Raw genomic sequence first — 16,253 nt, forward strand, 5'->3', positions numbered from 1 at the left:
CAGAAACACTATGGGATCAGGAGTAAGGTACCACACGCAGGGCCCTGGGGACAGCTCCCTTGGTCACGTTGTCCCAGTGGTGGTATCGTCTTCTGTGTGGTCCAAAGTGAATGTGCTGTGGCTTCCCCTACTCATTTATTGCTCTACAGGAAAGGCAGGTAAATAAACCATCAAGCTTGGGCTCCAAGGGAGGTACGAGAGGCGGCACCACACGTGTGTTCCTTTTATAGATGTCTTGCCATTTCCCTCTGCCAAAATGGTACCTGGTAGGTGTAGAAACCGATGCACGGGCAGATCTGAAAGATCACTTCAGTTCCTGCTGTAAGCCATGCAGTAAGTTCATCGTAAGGTGAGCACGCTGTATCAAGCATCTCTCCTGAGACCGTTTCCTTCCCAAGTTCCTGCCAGACCACAGGGCATTTCTCATCCATGCTGCCTGTGCTTGGATGGCCTGGGTGGTGCTGTGTGAGACTCAGTGCATCACCTGTGACCTCAGGAAGACCCCCTTCCTTTCTCCGTGCACCCATCAGAGGTCCTGGGTGTGAGGCGGGCAGGTGGGCTACCTCTGAGCCAGGCCCCAGAGAACGTGACGCCTCCAGAGTGTGCCTGGGGTTTCACTGTCTGTGCGGTGCCCTGGATCTGTGTGCCCTCTGTTGAATTAGTAGTGTGCTGTGTGCATAAAGTGTGTTTCACAGATATTAGTATTTGGATGAATCCAAATACATCTGTGCTGTCTGTCATGGTTGATGAAGTGTCTAGCACCTCTCATTTCCTTCCTTCCTTCCTTCCTTCCTTCCATTCATTCATATATTCATACATTCATACATTCATACATTCATTTATTTGAAAGAGTTACAGAGAGTGGTAGAGACACACAGAGAGGCCTTCCATCCTCTGGTTCACTCCCTGAATGGCTGCAACGTCCAGAGCTGAGCCAGTCTGAAGCTTGGAGGCAGGAGATTCTTCCGGGTCTCCCATATGGGGGCCCAAGGGCTTGGGCCATCCTCTGCTGCTTTCCCAGGCGCATTAGCTGGGAGCTAATGGAGCTAGTGGAGCAGCCAGGACTAGAACCGCTGCCCATATGGGATGGTGGCCCTGCAGGCTGGGGCTTTAATCCTCTGTGCCACAGAGCCGGCCCAGCAGCTCCCATTTTCAGACATGAAGTTGTTTGATTTTCTTCAAACTCAGTCTCTATACGGAGGCTCTCGGATTCTTTGGACATGGTTTCTGGGTCCTTTTCTACCTGTCTTCCTAGTATTCTTACAGAACATTGTTCAGCAGACCTTTGGTGAGGGCAGGTTTTCTGTGCAGCGTTGGGTCGGGACTCAGCCCCGCCTTGAGCCTGAGGGAGAAGCAGAGTGCTTGGGTGACGCACTGTGGAGACCCCAGGACACACGTTTGTGTGGCTACTCACAGGGCCCTCATCTTCATCCCTGACCGAGGGCAGCGTCTCCTTCAGGGGCACCGACCAGAGAAGGAGGGGTTCAGGAGCCGACACCGCTGCCGTCTTCTGGTACCCAGGGGGTGCAGTCTTGTTAGTTAGAAGGTGGAATAGACAGGCTCCCAGGGAGAAGCACAGGGGAGGCAGGAGAAGAGGGTAGGACGGGCGTGGCTCAGCCAGAGGAGCCGTCCCACCGCCTTGCAGTAGTCTCGGCACAGCACCCTGCACGTTGTGCATCTCGCAGAGGAGAAGCGTTAGTAAAACTGTGCCCTTAGCCGGCGCCGCGGCTCACTAGGCTAATCCTCCGCCTAGCGGCGCCGGCACACCGGGTTCTAGTCCCGGTTGGGGTGCCGGATTCTGTCCCGGTTGCCCCTCTTCCAGGCCAGCTCTCTGCTGTGGCCAGGGAGTGCAGTGGAGGATGGCCCAGGTGCTTGGGCCCTGCACCCCATGGGAGACCAGGAAAAGCACCTGGCTCCTGGCTCCTTCCATCGGATCAGCACGGTGCACCGGCCGCAGCGCGCCGGCCGCGGCGGCCATTGGAGGATGAACCAACGGCAAAGGAAGACCTTTCTCTCTGTCTCTCTCTCTCACTGTCCACTCTGCCTGTCAAAAAAAAAAAAATTTTTTTAAAAAATAAATAAAACTGTGCCCTTAGTCCTGGAGCCAGGTGGCACCCGCATCATAGCCCAGGTCCAGAGGCCTGTGTGCCTCGCCCACACCACCTGCCTCTCGGGGCTAGTCTGCAGAGCGGCGCCTTCCCGCCCCACACAGGGAATTCCCTAAGACTTGACGTGGGGCTGTCAGAATGTGCCCCAGACTGGAGAATTCTCGCGTTAGCTTTCGTCAGAGCAGGGCTTCCGTGGCAGACAGCCCTCAGATATGGGTCCATCTCCTTAGGAGCCCGAACACAGCAGCGGTGACCTTGGTCCTGGGGGTTAGGAGGAGGGCGTGCCTTGTGCCCCCTTGTCCTCCCTTCCTCACGCCCGGGTGAATGTTGCTTCGGGACTGCTGTGAGTGTCCTCGTTAGAATCGGCTTGTAGGGAGAAATAACCCCCGCCAGAGCTGAGCCAAACCTGAGGAACGCGTTCCTAGGCTGCCGCGCACCAAGCTCGCCGGTCAGCTGCGCCCCAGCCCGCGCGCTCACTGGCCGCCTGTCTCTCCCTGGCTCAGAAGGCAGCTGCTGTGGGCCTGATGGGCTCCTCCCTGAAACGTCTCCCTTTGGAGGGCTTGTGGGACTTCAGGTGACACCTATTTATTCTGCACTGTTCCCTCAAAATCGATTCATTTGCCTTTAGAAAAAAAAAAGTCTCAGCACATGAAGCCCAGACCAAACTCTACAGCTGAGACTACATCCCTGAGATACAGCGTCAGGAGAGTTGACGCTGCAGCCTAGGGGGTGCTGCCACTGCGCATACCGGGCAGGGTCACCGTCACTCAGTGAGACCCTGTCTCAGAATGAGGCCCGCTCCCCTTCCCCGGGCTGGGGCGGCAGCCGAGGCCTTTCGAGTGATGGGAGCTGCTCTGTGTTTCCCTGTGCTAACGGAAGCCACCTGATACCTGCTTCCTACCCTTAGTGCTTGCTTGCTTGTTTTTGAGAAAATTTGAAAAGACTTTTTATTTTATTTTTTTTAAACAGAACCCTAATAAATTCCTGCAGACCCCGCTTGTGGGCCATCTGAGTGTACCTGGGACAGTGTGTCAGGACACGCCCTGGGATCTGCGTGCTGTGTGGAGTTACTGAGCATAAACTGCTTCAGAGACCTGCCAGAGCACTCCCATCCACCGCTTCTCCCCCCCTGAATGAGCAGGAACTCAGTCCAGATCTCCCACGTGGGTGGCAGGAACCCTGGAACTTGAGCCACCTGCTGCCTGCCAGGGTCTGCATCGGCCAGAGGTGGGAATCAAGCCCTGGCTCTTTGACGTGGGCTGTGTGCATCCTAACTGCTGGGCCACATGCTCGTCCTTCCAAACTTTTTTTTTTTAATTGAGGTAAAATGTATAAAGACATTTATGATTTAGCCGTGTTTAAGTGGTGTGAAGCACTGTGCATTGATCACTACCTCCTGCTGCCAGAACTTTGCATCACCCTGCTCACTGTAATCCACTTCCTGTCTCTGGGAACTTCATATGGATGGACCTGGACACCCTGTGGCCTTTCGTGTCTCAGCATGAGGTTTCAGGGTACGTCCATGTTAGCAGGGGTCAGTGCTTCATTCCTTCTGTTTATTCTTTTAAAGATTTGTTTGTTTATTTTAAAGGCAGAGTTAGAGAGGAGGAGAGACAGAGAGATCTTCCATCCGCTGGTTCACTCCCCAAATGGCTGGGCTGGGCCAAGGCCAGGAGCCCAGAGCATCTTCCGGGTCTCTCACATGGATGCAGGGGCCCATGCACTTGGGCCATCTTCCGCTGCTTTCCCAGAGGAGCTGGATCAGAAGTGGAGCAGCTGGGTCTTAAACTGCTGCAGGCGGGGGCTTAACCTGCTGCGCCACAGCACCGGCCCCGCGTCATCCTTTCTTATGGCTGAAACACCACCCGCTATGTGGTAGCCCACACATTGTTCGCTGGTTCCCCCCTGGTGGGCATGGGGGTTGCCTCTGCTCTTGGCTGTTAAGGTAACGTTGCCATGCACATTCCTGTAGAGGCCTCTGTGAGACGTCCACCTTCACGCACAGGGGACGGACTGCTGGGCCCCACGGTCACTCTGCTTCATTCTCAGAGGAGCTGCTAGACTTTTGCTGTGTGGCTGCCTCACTTGATGACCCCACCCACAGCATGCCAGGCCCCTCACTTCTCTGTGTCCTAACACTTAACATTTGTTCCTTCTGGGGGCCAGCGCCACATGTGCCTTGCCACATCCCATGTGGGCACTGATTCGAGTCCCGGCTGCTCCACTTCCATTCCAGCTCTCTGCTATGGCCTGGGTATAGCAGTGGAGGGTGATCCAAGTCCTTAGGCCCCTGCACCTGCAAGGGAGACGCAGAAGAAGCTCCTGACTCTTGGCTTCAGTCAGCCTAGCTTCAGCCATTGCGGCCATTTGGGGAATGATCCAGTGGACAGAAGACCTTTGTTTTTCTCTCTGCCTCTGCCTCTCTGTAGCTCTACCTTTCAAATAAATAAATAAATCTTAAAAACAAACAAACAAAAAAGATTGATGAAGGAATATTTAAAAAAAATTCCTTCGGTTTTTTAAAAAAACAAATGAGCCATCCTAGTGGGTGTGAAGTACTACCTCATTATGGTTTTGAATTGCATTTTCCTAATTACTAATGGTGTTGAGCCATTCTTTTCTTCTTTTTTAAAAAAATGTTTATTTAGCTTCATTTCATTTGAAAGAGAGACAAACAGAGATCTTCCATCCACTGGTTTATTTCCCAAGTGTCCATGATAGCCAGAGCTGGGCCAGGCCAAAGCTGGGGACCAAGAACTCAGTCTGGCTCTCCCACGTGCCTGGAAGGGACCCCTTCCAAGCAGCCACGTAACTGCTGTGCCACGCGCCTGCCCATGCACCGTCCTTGTCCTGTGTGTGTAGGCCATCTGCACGTCTTCCTGAGAGAAACGTCCGTATGGGTCCTTTGGCCGTTTTTGCACGTGGGCAGTTGTGTTGTCTGGTGAGTTGCACATTTGTAATGGAGATTTTCGTGTATACATGGAAGTGGCAAGAACAGTCGCACAACACTCGTGCACACACCGCCGGCTGAAGGACGTCAGCACGGGTACTCTCACTCACCCCACACCCACCCGCAGGATCCCGACACGAACCTCAGCCTTTCAGTGTCTTCAGACTTCCCAAGAATCACAGTTAGGACTGGTTGGCTTGAATTAAGTTGCAAATGGGACTCCCCTATTGCATTCCCCCATCAGCCCACAAATTCCCTTCCCTTGTCTTTTCTTCACTTTCCTTTTGAAGGAACCACAGATCATGTGTCTTGCAGGGCGCCCACATTTGAGGTTCCGCTCTTGGTGCCCCCATGGTGTTGCCGCTGGCAGATGGAGCTGTACGGTACTGTGACCCCTGTTCACAGTCCGGGCAGAAGAGCCTCTTGCGGCGCTGTGCTGTCCACGGCAGTCTTTCTCTGTTGCAGTTCTGCCCTCCCCACGGCCCCCAGGCTTCCAGGGCAGGAGAGTTCCCTGGGTGCTTGGTTCCCAGCACCCAGGGTCCCACATGGCTCTAGGCTGGGCCAGGAGCCTCCTCAGAACTCACACAGTTCTCTCTGAGGCCCTGAAGGTCACTGCTCCTCCCTCTTATCTGCGCACGCGGGTCACCTGGGGCCCTTCAAGGACGTGATGGCCAGACCTGCTCCAGACCAGGGACCAACGCCCCCGGGGATATACCCGAACAGGCAGGTGGCCTGGCGCACGGTGAGGGTTGCGTGTCCTTGCTGGAGCGCCTCCCAGAAGCAGGGCCCCGGCTTCAGGGGCTGCCTCAGCTCTGGCCGCCTGCCCTGGCTTCCTCCTCCGCTTCACAAGTTGGTTACCAGCACCTGGACTTCAGGATGGAGCCTGTCCTCCCCACCTGGAGCAGGGCATTGCAGTCCCCAGGCCACACGCTCAGGTCTGCAGTCAGAGTGGCCTGGCTGCCCACACCGCAGGCCGTCCCAGCGCCCAGCAGGCTGTGTGCGCCTCTCCAGGAGCTCCGGGCCTGCGGTGTTTATAGGTATTTGTCGCCTTCAGGTTTGCCTCTGCGCTTGGCCGCTGTCCTCGCGGGGCCCATGCCATGTGAGCCCTGAGGAAATGGGGCTGCGCGTGTCGCCAGAGGTGACTCACACGCTTGGCTCCTTGCCCTGCTCCCATAGACGTGGTGTTTCCTTAAATAGATCAGATCAGAACTTAATAGCTGTTTAAGGAGTGTGTGGTGTTTGGAGGTGTACTTTATGGTCCTTGAGTAAACTTCAGAGAAATTAAGACATTTGATGACATACTTACAGTTTTCTTTATGGAGATCATTTCTTGGCTTTCCTATTGCGCCCCTCGACTCTGAGTGCATGCAACAGAACCCCAGCACAGGGCGCATCTGAGGGTCCCCCCAGACAGGCGGGCGGGTACCCGGTGAAGCTGGAGGAGCTGGTGGGGACCGGGACCTGCTTGGCCTCAGTCCCTGGAGGGCGAGGGTGCCAGAGGCGATTTTACGGCCACGTCGGAGTCTTTATGAGGGCGGAAAGGACCGTGAAACAGAGCACATCTGTCCTCCGTCACATCACCTGGTTGACTGTTCCCAGGCAGAAGGACGCACACCTTTAGGAGAAAACGGGGCTGAGCTCCCCCGTGGAAGCTGCTGGGGCTTCTTTGAACTTTGTTCTGGCCGACTTAGTGCTTGTTGTCCTAGAAGTAGCCCAGCGAAGCCCTAAGTCAACCTGGGCACTAACCAGGGATCCATCAACCGTTTTCTCTCTCCTTCTCCGAGGGGCTGGCACCATGTCCTGTGACAGCAGAGTCCTTGCGGCAGTGTGCGTCCCCTCCCCCCACCCTCAAAAGTGAGCTCTGGCTTGAGTGAGAATTGACTGCGGCACCTGCTGCCTGCCCCAGGCGCCGTCCACATGGGGACCTGGGAGCTGGCCGTGCCTGCAGAGCTGCTTCCTGACCTCAGGGCCAGATCCCTGTGAGATAGATGTCCCTTAGCGCCCAACCGCAAACAGCGGCTCCACTTGGGAAAGATGCCGGGCCGCCGTCAGCCTTTCAGCCTGTGCTGCCCTGCCTCCTGGCAGCCTGGCGTGGGGCTGCCCTGCTCCATGTAGTTCTTGGAAGCCCCGGGCAGCCCTGAGTCCTGGCCTCGGCGGCACTGCCGTGCCGGCCCCGCTCGGCTCTTCCACACGCTGTTGCTTTGCCGCCTGGTCTCCCTCCCCTCACTGACCTTGCCCTCTGTCCGTTCAAGACTGTCCCTCTCGGTGCTGCCTTTAGTGTGAGAGTTCCCAGGGCCTCTGTCTGCTTCTCACTGCCTGCTGCATTGTTCCTGGGGAGCCCCAGCTGGAGCACTGGGACACTCTGGCCTCTGTTACCTGCCCTGAGCTCTGCCCATGGGCCTGGCTGCCCCCTCCCCAGTGGTGCACGTGCAGAGTCCGTGCTTGCTTAGGCCGCAGACCCGAGGGTGTCGCTCCCTCCCCCTTCCTGTGACAGGGACGCTGCTGCTCTGGGTCCTTCCCTCTGTTTACTTGCCGATCTCAAGAAGCCCCTGCAGGCCTGCGGGAAGCAAATCCTACCAGGGCAGCCGGTTCTGCCTCGGGGCGTTTGGATCACTTTGAAATGAGATCCTGTGTTTGGAGTGGATACTTGGAGAGTTGGGATTGATTCATCACTTGAGAGACAAACAGCACGCCCACCTGCTTTTCAGATGCCTGCGCCTGCCCAGCCAGGAGCAGCCACTGCAGGCTGCAGCGTAACTGAGGCCGGACACCACCCTGAGGGCTGGGAGTTTTGAAGGGTTTGTCTGGTTCCCATCTAATCCTGAGACAAAGGACCCTAGCCCAAGAGGTCATGTGGTTTCATTTCATATTTCTATTTTTATTTATTTATTTTTTCTAAAGATTGATTGATTTGAAAGGCAGAGAGACACAAGAGATTCCATCTGCTAGTTCACTCCCCTGATGGCTGCCACAGCTGGGCCTGAGCCAGGCCGAAGCCAGGAGCCAGGAACTCCACTCTGGTCTCCCAGATGGCAGGGGCCCAGGCACTCGGGCCGTCTTCTGCTGCCTTCCCAGGCGCAGTAGCAGGGAGCCAGGTCAGCAGCAGAGCCGCCAGAACGCCAGCTGTCGCAGGGAGGATGAACAGAGTCGAAGGTGCCCAGGCGCTCAGTGAGAGAGAGCAGCCCGAGATGTTCCGGGTGATTGTGTGGCTTGGTGCCCTGCATGGGAAGGTGCCCTGAGCCACTCAGCACTGGTCTGCTCTGCAGCAGTCCCTGGAAGTCCTGATGTGTATAAAGCACGTCCCCACGTCATCTCCTGTGTCTCCCTTTACGGGAGCCCTGGACCCCATCCCAGGCACAAAAACCAACTTTTTCTCAGTTGCCAAGAAAATCCAGATTGGGCACTCTTCTGACCCACAGTGCAGGGGCCAGCAGCCCTGGGGCAGAATTAAGTGGACCCCAGGCCCAGACCAACCGCAGGATGGCAGGCTCCAGGCAGGGAGTAGTGGGTGAGGCGGCCTCTGGTGGCTGCCTGCAGCCACATGGTGAGGACCCCAGGACCCTCACCCACTGCTGCTGTCCCTGGCAGTCTGGGAGCAGCTGGCAGTGTGCGTGTGGTGGTGCTGTCCCAAGACTTCGGGACGAGAGGCCGTCCGCGGGTAGGGATGGGAGAGACCAGTTCTGTTCATCCAGTACGAAGTCGCAGCTCTCTGTGTATTTCTTCTCCGAGATGCTTACTAGTCCTGTTGTTAGATGAATGTGCGGTGACAGCCAGAGGGGAGGGGGTGGGGCGCTTTCCTGTCTTCCTGCCTGGCTTTCCCGAGCCCTGTGTTTGCGCCCCAGCGAGCCCAAGCCTTGCCCTTTGCAGACCCTTGTGTATTCAGTCAGCGCTATTTGTTTCTAGTTAGACTTTCAACCCTGGGCGATAAAGGCAGCACAAACGCGGTGAGATGGGAGAAGGCCTGCTCCCTCCAGCGACAGCCCTGCCGTGTGCACAGAGCATGAGCGGCTGCTGCTTGCTGACCCCTCGGGGCACCCTGGGGCTGGGTGGCCTGCCCCGGTGGCCCCTAGCCAGCCTGCCTGGGTTTGATCTTCAGTGGTCTCATCGTCAGGTGCCTCGCCTGGACTCAGTTTGCAGCGTGCGGCCGGTTTTGTGAAGGAAGTCACTCTTCCTGGAGGTCCCCGCCAGCGTCGAGGTGCGGGAACGGCGGCCACGCCCCACACGGGGCCAGCTCTGTCCTGAAGAAGGCGAGACTCCCCAGCTGGGCGGCTGGAGCTGGCACTGCAGTGAGGCCAGGCACGTCCGCCTCTCAGGGAGCCGAAAGGGCAGCCGGGCAGGAAGCAGAGGCTGGTTTCCTCCAGAAGTGCCCGTGGCCTCGCACGGAGCTGGCGGTGTTGTGGAGGCCCTGCCCGCTCCCACCCCGACGCCCGCGTCCTCGGTTCTGAGCCCCCGGAGGGCAGGGCAGGGCAGGCGGGGACTCGGCCTGACGGTGGTTCTTGTTTTGTTTTCAGTTGAGGACTTTTTCTTCTGCCTTTTGAGTGAGGGGCCCCACGTTTCGTTTTCCACGGGGCGCTGCCGATTACGTCGCTGGTCAGCCGGGCCCATCCCTCACTCGTCCTGCTTGCTTGCTTCCTTCCGGCATCTCCTCCGCACCAGGCGACTGAACTCACGGGTTGAGGCGCCGCCACAGCACCAGGAAATCTCAGCAGACGCCCGCGGGTCCCTGCCAAAGCCTCTCTCAGCCTCCTCTGAAAATGCTCCCGGGAGACAGGGATTAGGGTGCTGGGCTGCCCTGGGGTACCTGGGGCCAGGGTGCCTGTGGAGCACCTTGGACAGGTCCCTTCCCACTGCTCACTTCCTCCCGGATGTGTGGCTGCTTCCTGAGATTCAGAAGACATCAAAGCAGCCAGTGTGTGTGTGCGTGCACGCGTGTGTGTGCTCCGCAGGTCACTGTCCAGCACCGTCATGAGGTCATCAGAACGCTTCGGGGGAGGGTGACCCGGGCTGCTCAGCTTGACCTGCGAGAGGGTTGGGCTGCGCAAGGCCTCCAGGGTGGTGCTGGGGGCAGGTGCAGCAGCGGAGGAGTCAGCCCCAGGCTCCACACTCGCTGCCGTCCAGCACGGGCGCCCTCACAGCGGTGAGGCCAGGAGCCGCCTCGGGAGGGCTGTTGGCACAGACGTCCTCTTCACACCTCTGCCCCACCTGCTCCTTCCTGTCTGTGAGCCCCGGGTCCCCGTCTGCCTTAGGACCTAACTTGGAAGAGGGCTGGATGGCAGGCGCTTTTGGTAACAGCTCTCTACCAGGCTGACCGGGAGTGGGAGTCACTCAGCAGATCCCTCGCCCTGGAGGAGTGAGGCCCACCCATGAGCCAGTGCTTTGCTGTACGTGAGAAAACCCAGGACACGTGCTCTTGGGCGGGGCCTGGAACCCAAGGCGTGAGTGTTCCTTCCCAGTCTGTGCCATGCACTAAAGTGTGTAAATCAGCAAAGCCTAGAACGTGCGTAGTTTGCTCTTTCCAGAGGCACCGCCGCTGAGGCTGAGGCTGAGGGCGCCCGGCCAGCCGAGCTGCTGTGTCGCACGGTGGAGTGTCCTGAATGGCACGCTCCTGTTGTGGGTGCAGATCCGTTTTAATGAGGCGCCCCTCCAGACAAAGGGGTGAGAGGAGGAGACAAGGCCTGGGTGGAGGCGCCTGCATTCCATACTGCTGTGCCTGGGTTCGAGTCCTCGCTCTGCCTCTGGTTCCAGCTTCCTGCTAGGAGGCAGCAGGTGATGGCTCAAGTGCTTGGATCCCTGCCACCCGTGAGGGAGACCTGGATGGGGTTTCTGTCTCCCTGCTTAGGCCTGGACAACCATGGCTGTTGTAGGCATGGGGGAGTGAGCCAGTGGACAGGAGGTCCCTTGCTGCCTCTTAAACAAGTATATCAATAAAAAAATAGGTTTTAAAACTCAGGTTTCAGTTACAGATGCTCCCAGTGAGGCCGGAGGAACCTGCTGCTGTGACTTACTGACCCGACGCCCCTGTGCGTGCACCTCGTTGGTGTCCTGTGCGGGCCAGTGGGGAGCCCCACGGGCTCCGTCTGTGAACCCTACCTCCCCCGGGAGCCCCACGGGGCACCAGGCAGCAGCAGGAGTTAGGCCTCAGCCTGGCCTCACCGACTGGGGGCTCTCTGCAGAGGTGTGTGGTTCACATCAAAACTCGGCAGCTGACAGCTGCTGTCTTGAAGGACGCAGGTGCCCCAGTCGGCCTAACTGCGGCTCCAGACGCCTGCCCCGTGGCTGTTTGCTTACTGCAAGTGGCAGCAGTCACCATTAGCAGTGTGTGTGGCGCCAAGGCCTCCACCCGTGCTCGTGCAGCCACCTCACTGTCCCCTGCCTTCCACCGTCAGTGTGATGTCAGCTCAGGGAGGAGAGCAGACAGCGTCCCTGTGTGTGCACGCCCAAGACCCAGGCCGGGAGCTTTAAAACCCATTGTTTATTGCCTGCGCTGTCCAGTCTGCGCTGCCGCCCCAGGCGGCCAGGGGAGAGCCCGAGCCCAGCAGTGTGGAGGCCCCTCGCGTGTGGGGTGGCACGTGAGGTGTGTTACAGGCCCTGACTGACCCGCGGGGGCACGGTCAACAGCTGGGGCTGTGGCGGAGGGCGGTGGCCAGGTCGCTAGAAGTCTCAGGCAGCAGGTGGATCCCAGCCACGGCCTAGCACACGGTGGTTTGTGCTGAGTTTGCCCCGCGGGGGTGTGGTTTGTGTTTGCAAGGCCACGCGGCATCTGTCTGGGCATCTCGAGAGCTCACCTGGTTCCTTCTTTCTCCCACAGAACATCGACATCACCAACTTCAGCAGCAGCTGGAACGACGGGCTGGCCTTCTGCGCACTCCTGCACACCTACCTTCCGGCCCACATACCGTATCAAGAGCTCAACAGCCAGGATAAGGTCAGACAGACACAGGGCAGACGCTCTCCCAGCATCCTCCTCGCAGGGGAGAGGTGGGGGTGGGGTGGAGGCCACCGCACTGGCTCTGTCGCCTGGGAATCAGGCTGTTCATGTCCCTGACCACTCCGTGCCGGGCATTGGCCATGGCAGTGTTGGCCGGTGGGAGCAGCCAGTCCTTCCTGGGTATGACCGCGAGGACCAGGGCTTCATCAAGACATGGCCAAGATGGGTGTTCACGGCGTGAGTGGGGGGGCCTGTCCTGCACTGCAGGTCAGGATCCTGTGCAGCCCCATCCAGGGAGCTCTCGGTCAGGGTCGGGACAGGCCCAGGATCCAGCCCTGAGCCCCTGCCTCCCCAGTAGGAGCCTCCAGCTAGGCCTGCAGATGATACTTGGAGGTGCCCACGGGGGAAGGGGGTTCCCCTCTAGTTGACCGGGAACGTGTCCAGATGGCCAGGGCGATGTTCCTGGGGAACCCTGGTGCGGGGTGGGGAGGCACGGGCAGGCCTGTGGGCGCGTGCTCTGAGTCTGGGGGCCCTGGCTAGGATGTGTTGGCCCAAATGGAGGTGGCAGTCTTTCCCGGGGCAGCTGGCAAGGCCTGGCCGCCTCCCTCCCTGCCTCGTTCTGTGCTGCAGCGACACGGTTTCTCTTGCAGAAAAGGAACTTCACGCTGGCCTTCCAGGCGGCAGAGAGCGTGGGCATCAAATCCACACTGGTGAGTGCCCAGGGGCAGCCCCAGTCCCGCTGGAAGCTGCGGGTGCTGCTGCCCTGTAGCTTGGATGCAGGCTGACGAGGGCCTGTCGGGTGGAGCCTGTGTGGGCTTTGGCCCCTGCCCGTGGCGCTTCACGCCTCCCTGGAAGCACCCGAGGACGCTTGAGTGGCTGGGTGGCCCCGGCTACAGGCCCAGCAGAGCCGGCCGCCCGTGTGCACCCAGGCTTGGCCGTAGGAGAGCACCACGGCGGGGCTGGCCAAGGCGCTCGCCAGGGCCAGGGCAGGGCAGCTCCCGGGCTTTGAGGGGAACTGCGCAGGGGTGAGAAGTGAGGTGTGGAGTGCCCACGTGTGCTCGGGACCTTCCTCAGGTCTGCCCAGCCCCTGCCGGGGCACAAGCTGATGTGTGGCTGCCAGGGTTCCCAGCCGCAGCAGCGAGCCCAACTTGCCCGGAGGAAATGCTGTGTGCAGACCCAGAGCCGGTAGCCCTGCCCCGAGTCAGCAGTCTGTGGGCTAGTTCCCCACTCTTGGATATTTTCCATCACGGGTCAGGTTCACGTATATAACCCGCGGGCTTCTTCCCCGCTGCTGAGAGCCTTTCTCATCAGGAGTCGCAGTGCACGAGTGGGCTTTTCCACCCTGCTCCTGTGTGCTCGGCACCCACCGGGCTGCGACGCACCGGGCCAGGTCCATGGTGTCCCACGTTTGTTTTCCTGTGAGAGCTGCCGCTGGTGTCCTGCAGGACCAGCCCTGGGAGTTCAGACCCCTGCCTGGGTTTCTGGGAGCCCCCGGCACAGGGACACCTCCCGGGCCTGGGCCAAGCAGGGCTCAGGAGTCCCGCGTGAGTGGTTTAGGAAGAGGGGCAGGTGGGGAAGGAGTCCATGGCCCAGATGGAATCTTCCAGCCTTGGAGAGCTGTGGCAGGGAAGTGACCCCGCCTGAGGGCAGAGATGGGGGAACCGTCCTTAAACGAGTACCCTGGCTTAGACTAGAAACGGCTGTGGTGCGGAGCCCGCTGGGACCGGGCAGGCGGGACCTGCAGTTCTAACAGGCCTCTTCTCTCCTATCAGGACATCAATGAAATGGTGCGGACCGAACGGCCAGACTGGCAGAATGTGATGCTGTACGTTACAGCCATCTACAAGTACTTTGAGACCTGAGCACGCCGGGAGGGCTGCCCGGCGCCGGGGGCCCTGCAGTTACCGAGAGACACCAACACTATTAGCTACGCACCCCCGAAGCTTTCAGCGACTCTGGGCTGCCTGGGCTTCTGCGTCGGGAGACCTCGGGCCGCTCTGCACACCGGGGCTCCCTCCACAGAGAGCATGGAACCAGAGCAGTGCTTGGGGCTGTAACGAGGGCTTGTGCGGGGCTCGACTCCGGGAAGGGCTCACATTTTGTGGGAAGCCCACGGGGCGGTGAAAGCTCTAACCACAGTGCCCCCCGACCTTTGCCCTGTGCAGGTTCCCGCGTCGCTGGTGAGAGCCGAGGAGGCGAGCCTGCGTGCGGCAGAGGGCTCTGCTGCCCAGTGCTGGGGGGGCGGGCCTCCGCCCGGCACACGGGCCAGCTGTCCTGGGACGTGTCACTGCAGAGGTGGGACAGCCACCCCTCCGCGGGACAGGGCCGTCCCAGCCCACGCGGCGCGGGTGTCCCTAGCTCGGAGCTGCCGGAGCTGCCGCGGAGCCAGTGCAAGCTGCTGGCTGCTGGCGGCTGGGGGCTGGGGGCGGGGAGCGGGGCCAGGCTCTTGCGGGTGCCCGGCCCTTCCTGCAGCCCAGAACGGGCTTCAGCGCCAGCTCTGGCTTTAGATTTCTGGACAAAGAATTGGTCGTAGGGAGTTCTCCTGGTTAAAATCTTTGTTTTCTTATGAGCAATATTGGGAGAATTAGTTCCTGTCTATTAGTACCAAAGTTAAATTGTTTTCATAAGCATAGAAATAAAACCTGGACATGAGCGCGGTGAGAACGAAGATGAAGTAGGAATTAGCAGGAGAAAAAAGCGCACAGCCTTAGGAATCGCAGCCGCATCTGAGTCACTGTGCCGCCGTCCCCCAGGCGAGAATCCGAGAAAGTGCCTTAACCCCTCGGAAGGCCTCTGCCCCGCTCGGCCGCGGGGAGCAAGGCCCAGAGACCTGTGGAGATGGCTCCGCCGGGACGCCCGTGTCTCGCGTGGGTTTGAGGTCCGCACCCTCTCCGGAGTCCCGCCACAGCCGCCTCAGAGCACCTGACCCCTGGGCTGGGGACCCCGCGCTTCGTGTAGAGCTGGAGAGAACGTGGTTACCAGGAAACAGGCCGCTGTGTGCAGCCTGGAGACGCCATCGCCAGGGGCCCGAAGCGCCCCGGCCTGGCCCTGTCCTCCACGGCCATTCCCTGGCGTTCCCATCGGTGGTGGCCGGGCCCCCATGCCCGCGGGGCGCTGACTGTCGGCAGGAGAAGCGTCGTGGTCGGCAGTACCTCGGCCCTGCGTTTTTCCACATTCCTGCTTCTTAGCTCACCGGCCTCAGGGCCCTGCCAGGCACCTGCGAGTGTGCGTCCAGGCCCCCCTGCGGCCCACAGCCCCGCCTTTATTTATTACTCATGGGGGTGGGGTGGGTGGGCTGCCTCTTGTCCTGTGGGTGAGGAATCCTCCCGGGCCCGCAGTTCAGTCTTGTCCTGGCTGGCCGCAGGAGCCCAGGGCAGGTGGCTCGTGCTGGGCGGGGCCGCTGGAGGGAGGGAGGGAGGCCCCTCCTGGGGACCCTGGGGCGCTGGCGTCGGTGGTGAGGACCCCACCAAGGCTGCCGGGGCTGCGGCACGACGTGGGCGTGGCCACGCGCCTGGAGGCCGTCCTCACTCAGCGCTTGCCCCTCCTTCAAGCACAAGCTTCGCCGCCACGGCCGGACGCGCTCCTCTCGCTCCCCGGCTTCGGCTGCCTGGCGATACTTTCAATTTTGTTCTAGTATATAAATAATCTTGAATATATTAAACTTGCTGAAACACACCAGGCTCGGGCTGTCCTGCTGTTCCTGAGGCCGGCTGCGGAGAGGCAGCACCCCCACCACCACCCCGGTGGGGACCAAGGGCTGAGCAGCTGTGGGGGAGGGGCCCTGACTGGGAGTCAGGTGCGGTGACCGCTTCCCCTGGGCCCTGGGCCTGAGACTCGGGGTGGGGTGGTGGTGGTAGTGCCGTGGCCACCCTGTGCCCGCTGATTCTGAGGCCCCGGAAACCATCAGCGCTGCCCCAGGAGTGGGGCCCCTGTGTAGCCCCCACCAGAACAGCCCGGGGGTTGGGTTATGTTTTTCAGAAAGGTATCTTGGGGAGTAATTAAGAGTGCATAAAATTATAAAGGATCCCCTCCAAAAAAAAAAAAACCAGGATAATTCCGAGCACAGCCCAGACAACGCTGACTTGTCCCCTTGCACGTGTGCTGCAGGGGGGAGGGGCACCGCCCGCCACACACCAGGCACCCAGCTTGGGGAGCCTGACCTCTGCAGGGCCCGTCTGAAGACTGCCGCCTCAGGGGTATCCTCTGGGGCGCCCCCCACGCCAGCTGTGCCCTCAGGGCCAGGCCCTAGTTGGATCCAGCCCCCACC

At 59.8% G+C, this 16,253-nt stretch overlaps 1 protein-coding gene across 2 annotated transcripts in view; it reads left to right on the forward strand.

Annotated features, from left to right (window-relative positions):
- The window catches only part of SPECC1L (sperm antigen with calponin homology and coiled-coil domains 1 like), a 135,511-nt gene extending 119,850 nt beyond the window's left edge, over positions 1–15,661 (forward strand). For both annotated transcript variants that reach the window (XM_051837119.3, XM_070065956.2), the window contains 3 exons: positions 11,867–11,983; positions 12,637–12,696; positions 13,759–15,661. In XM_051837119.3, the coding sequence (XP_051693079.1) occupies positions 11,867–11,983; positions 12,637–12,696; positions 13,759–13,848 (267 nt within the window). In that variant the 3' untranslated portion in view covers positions 13,849–15,661. The remainder of the gene's footprint in view (positions 1–11,866; positions 11,984–12,636; positions 12,697–13,758) is intronic.
- The last annotated feature ends 592 nt before the right edge of the window (positions 15,662–16,253 follow it).

Source organism: Oryctolagus cuniculus, chromosome 21 (assembly GCF_051225735.1).
Source record: "Oryctolagus cuniculus isolate XC-2025 breed Fujian yellow rabbit chromosome 21, ASM5122573v1, whole genome shotgun sequence".
NCBI classification, from domain to species: domain Eukaryota; kingdom Metazoa; phylum Chordata; class Mammalia; order Lagomorpha; family Leporidae; genus Oryctolagus; species Oryctolagus cuniculus.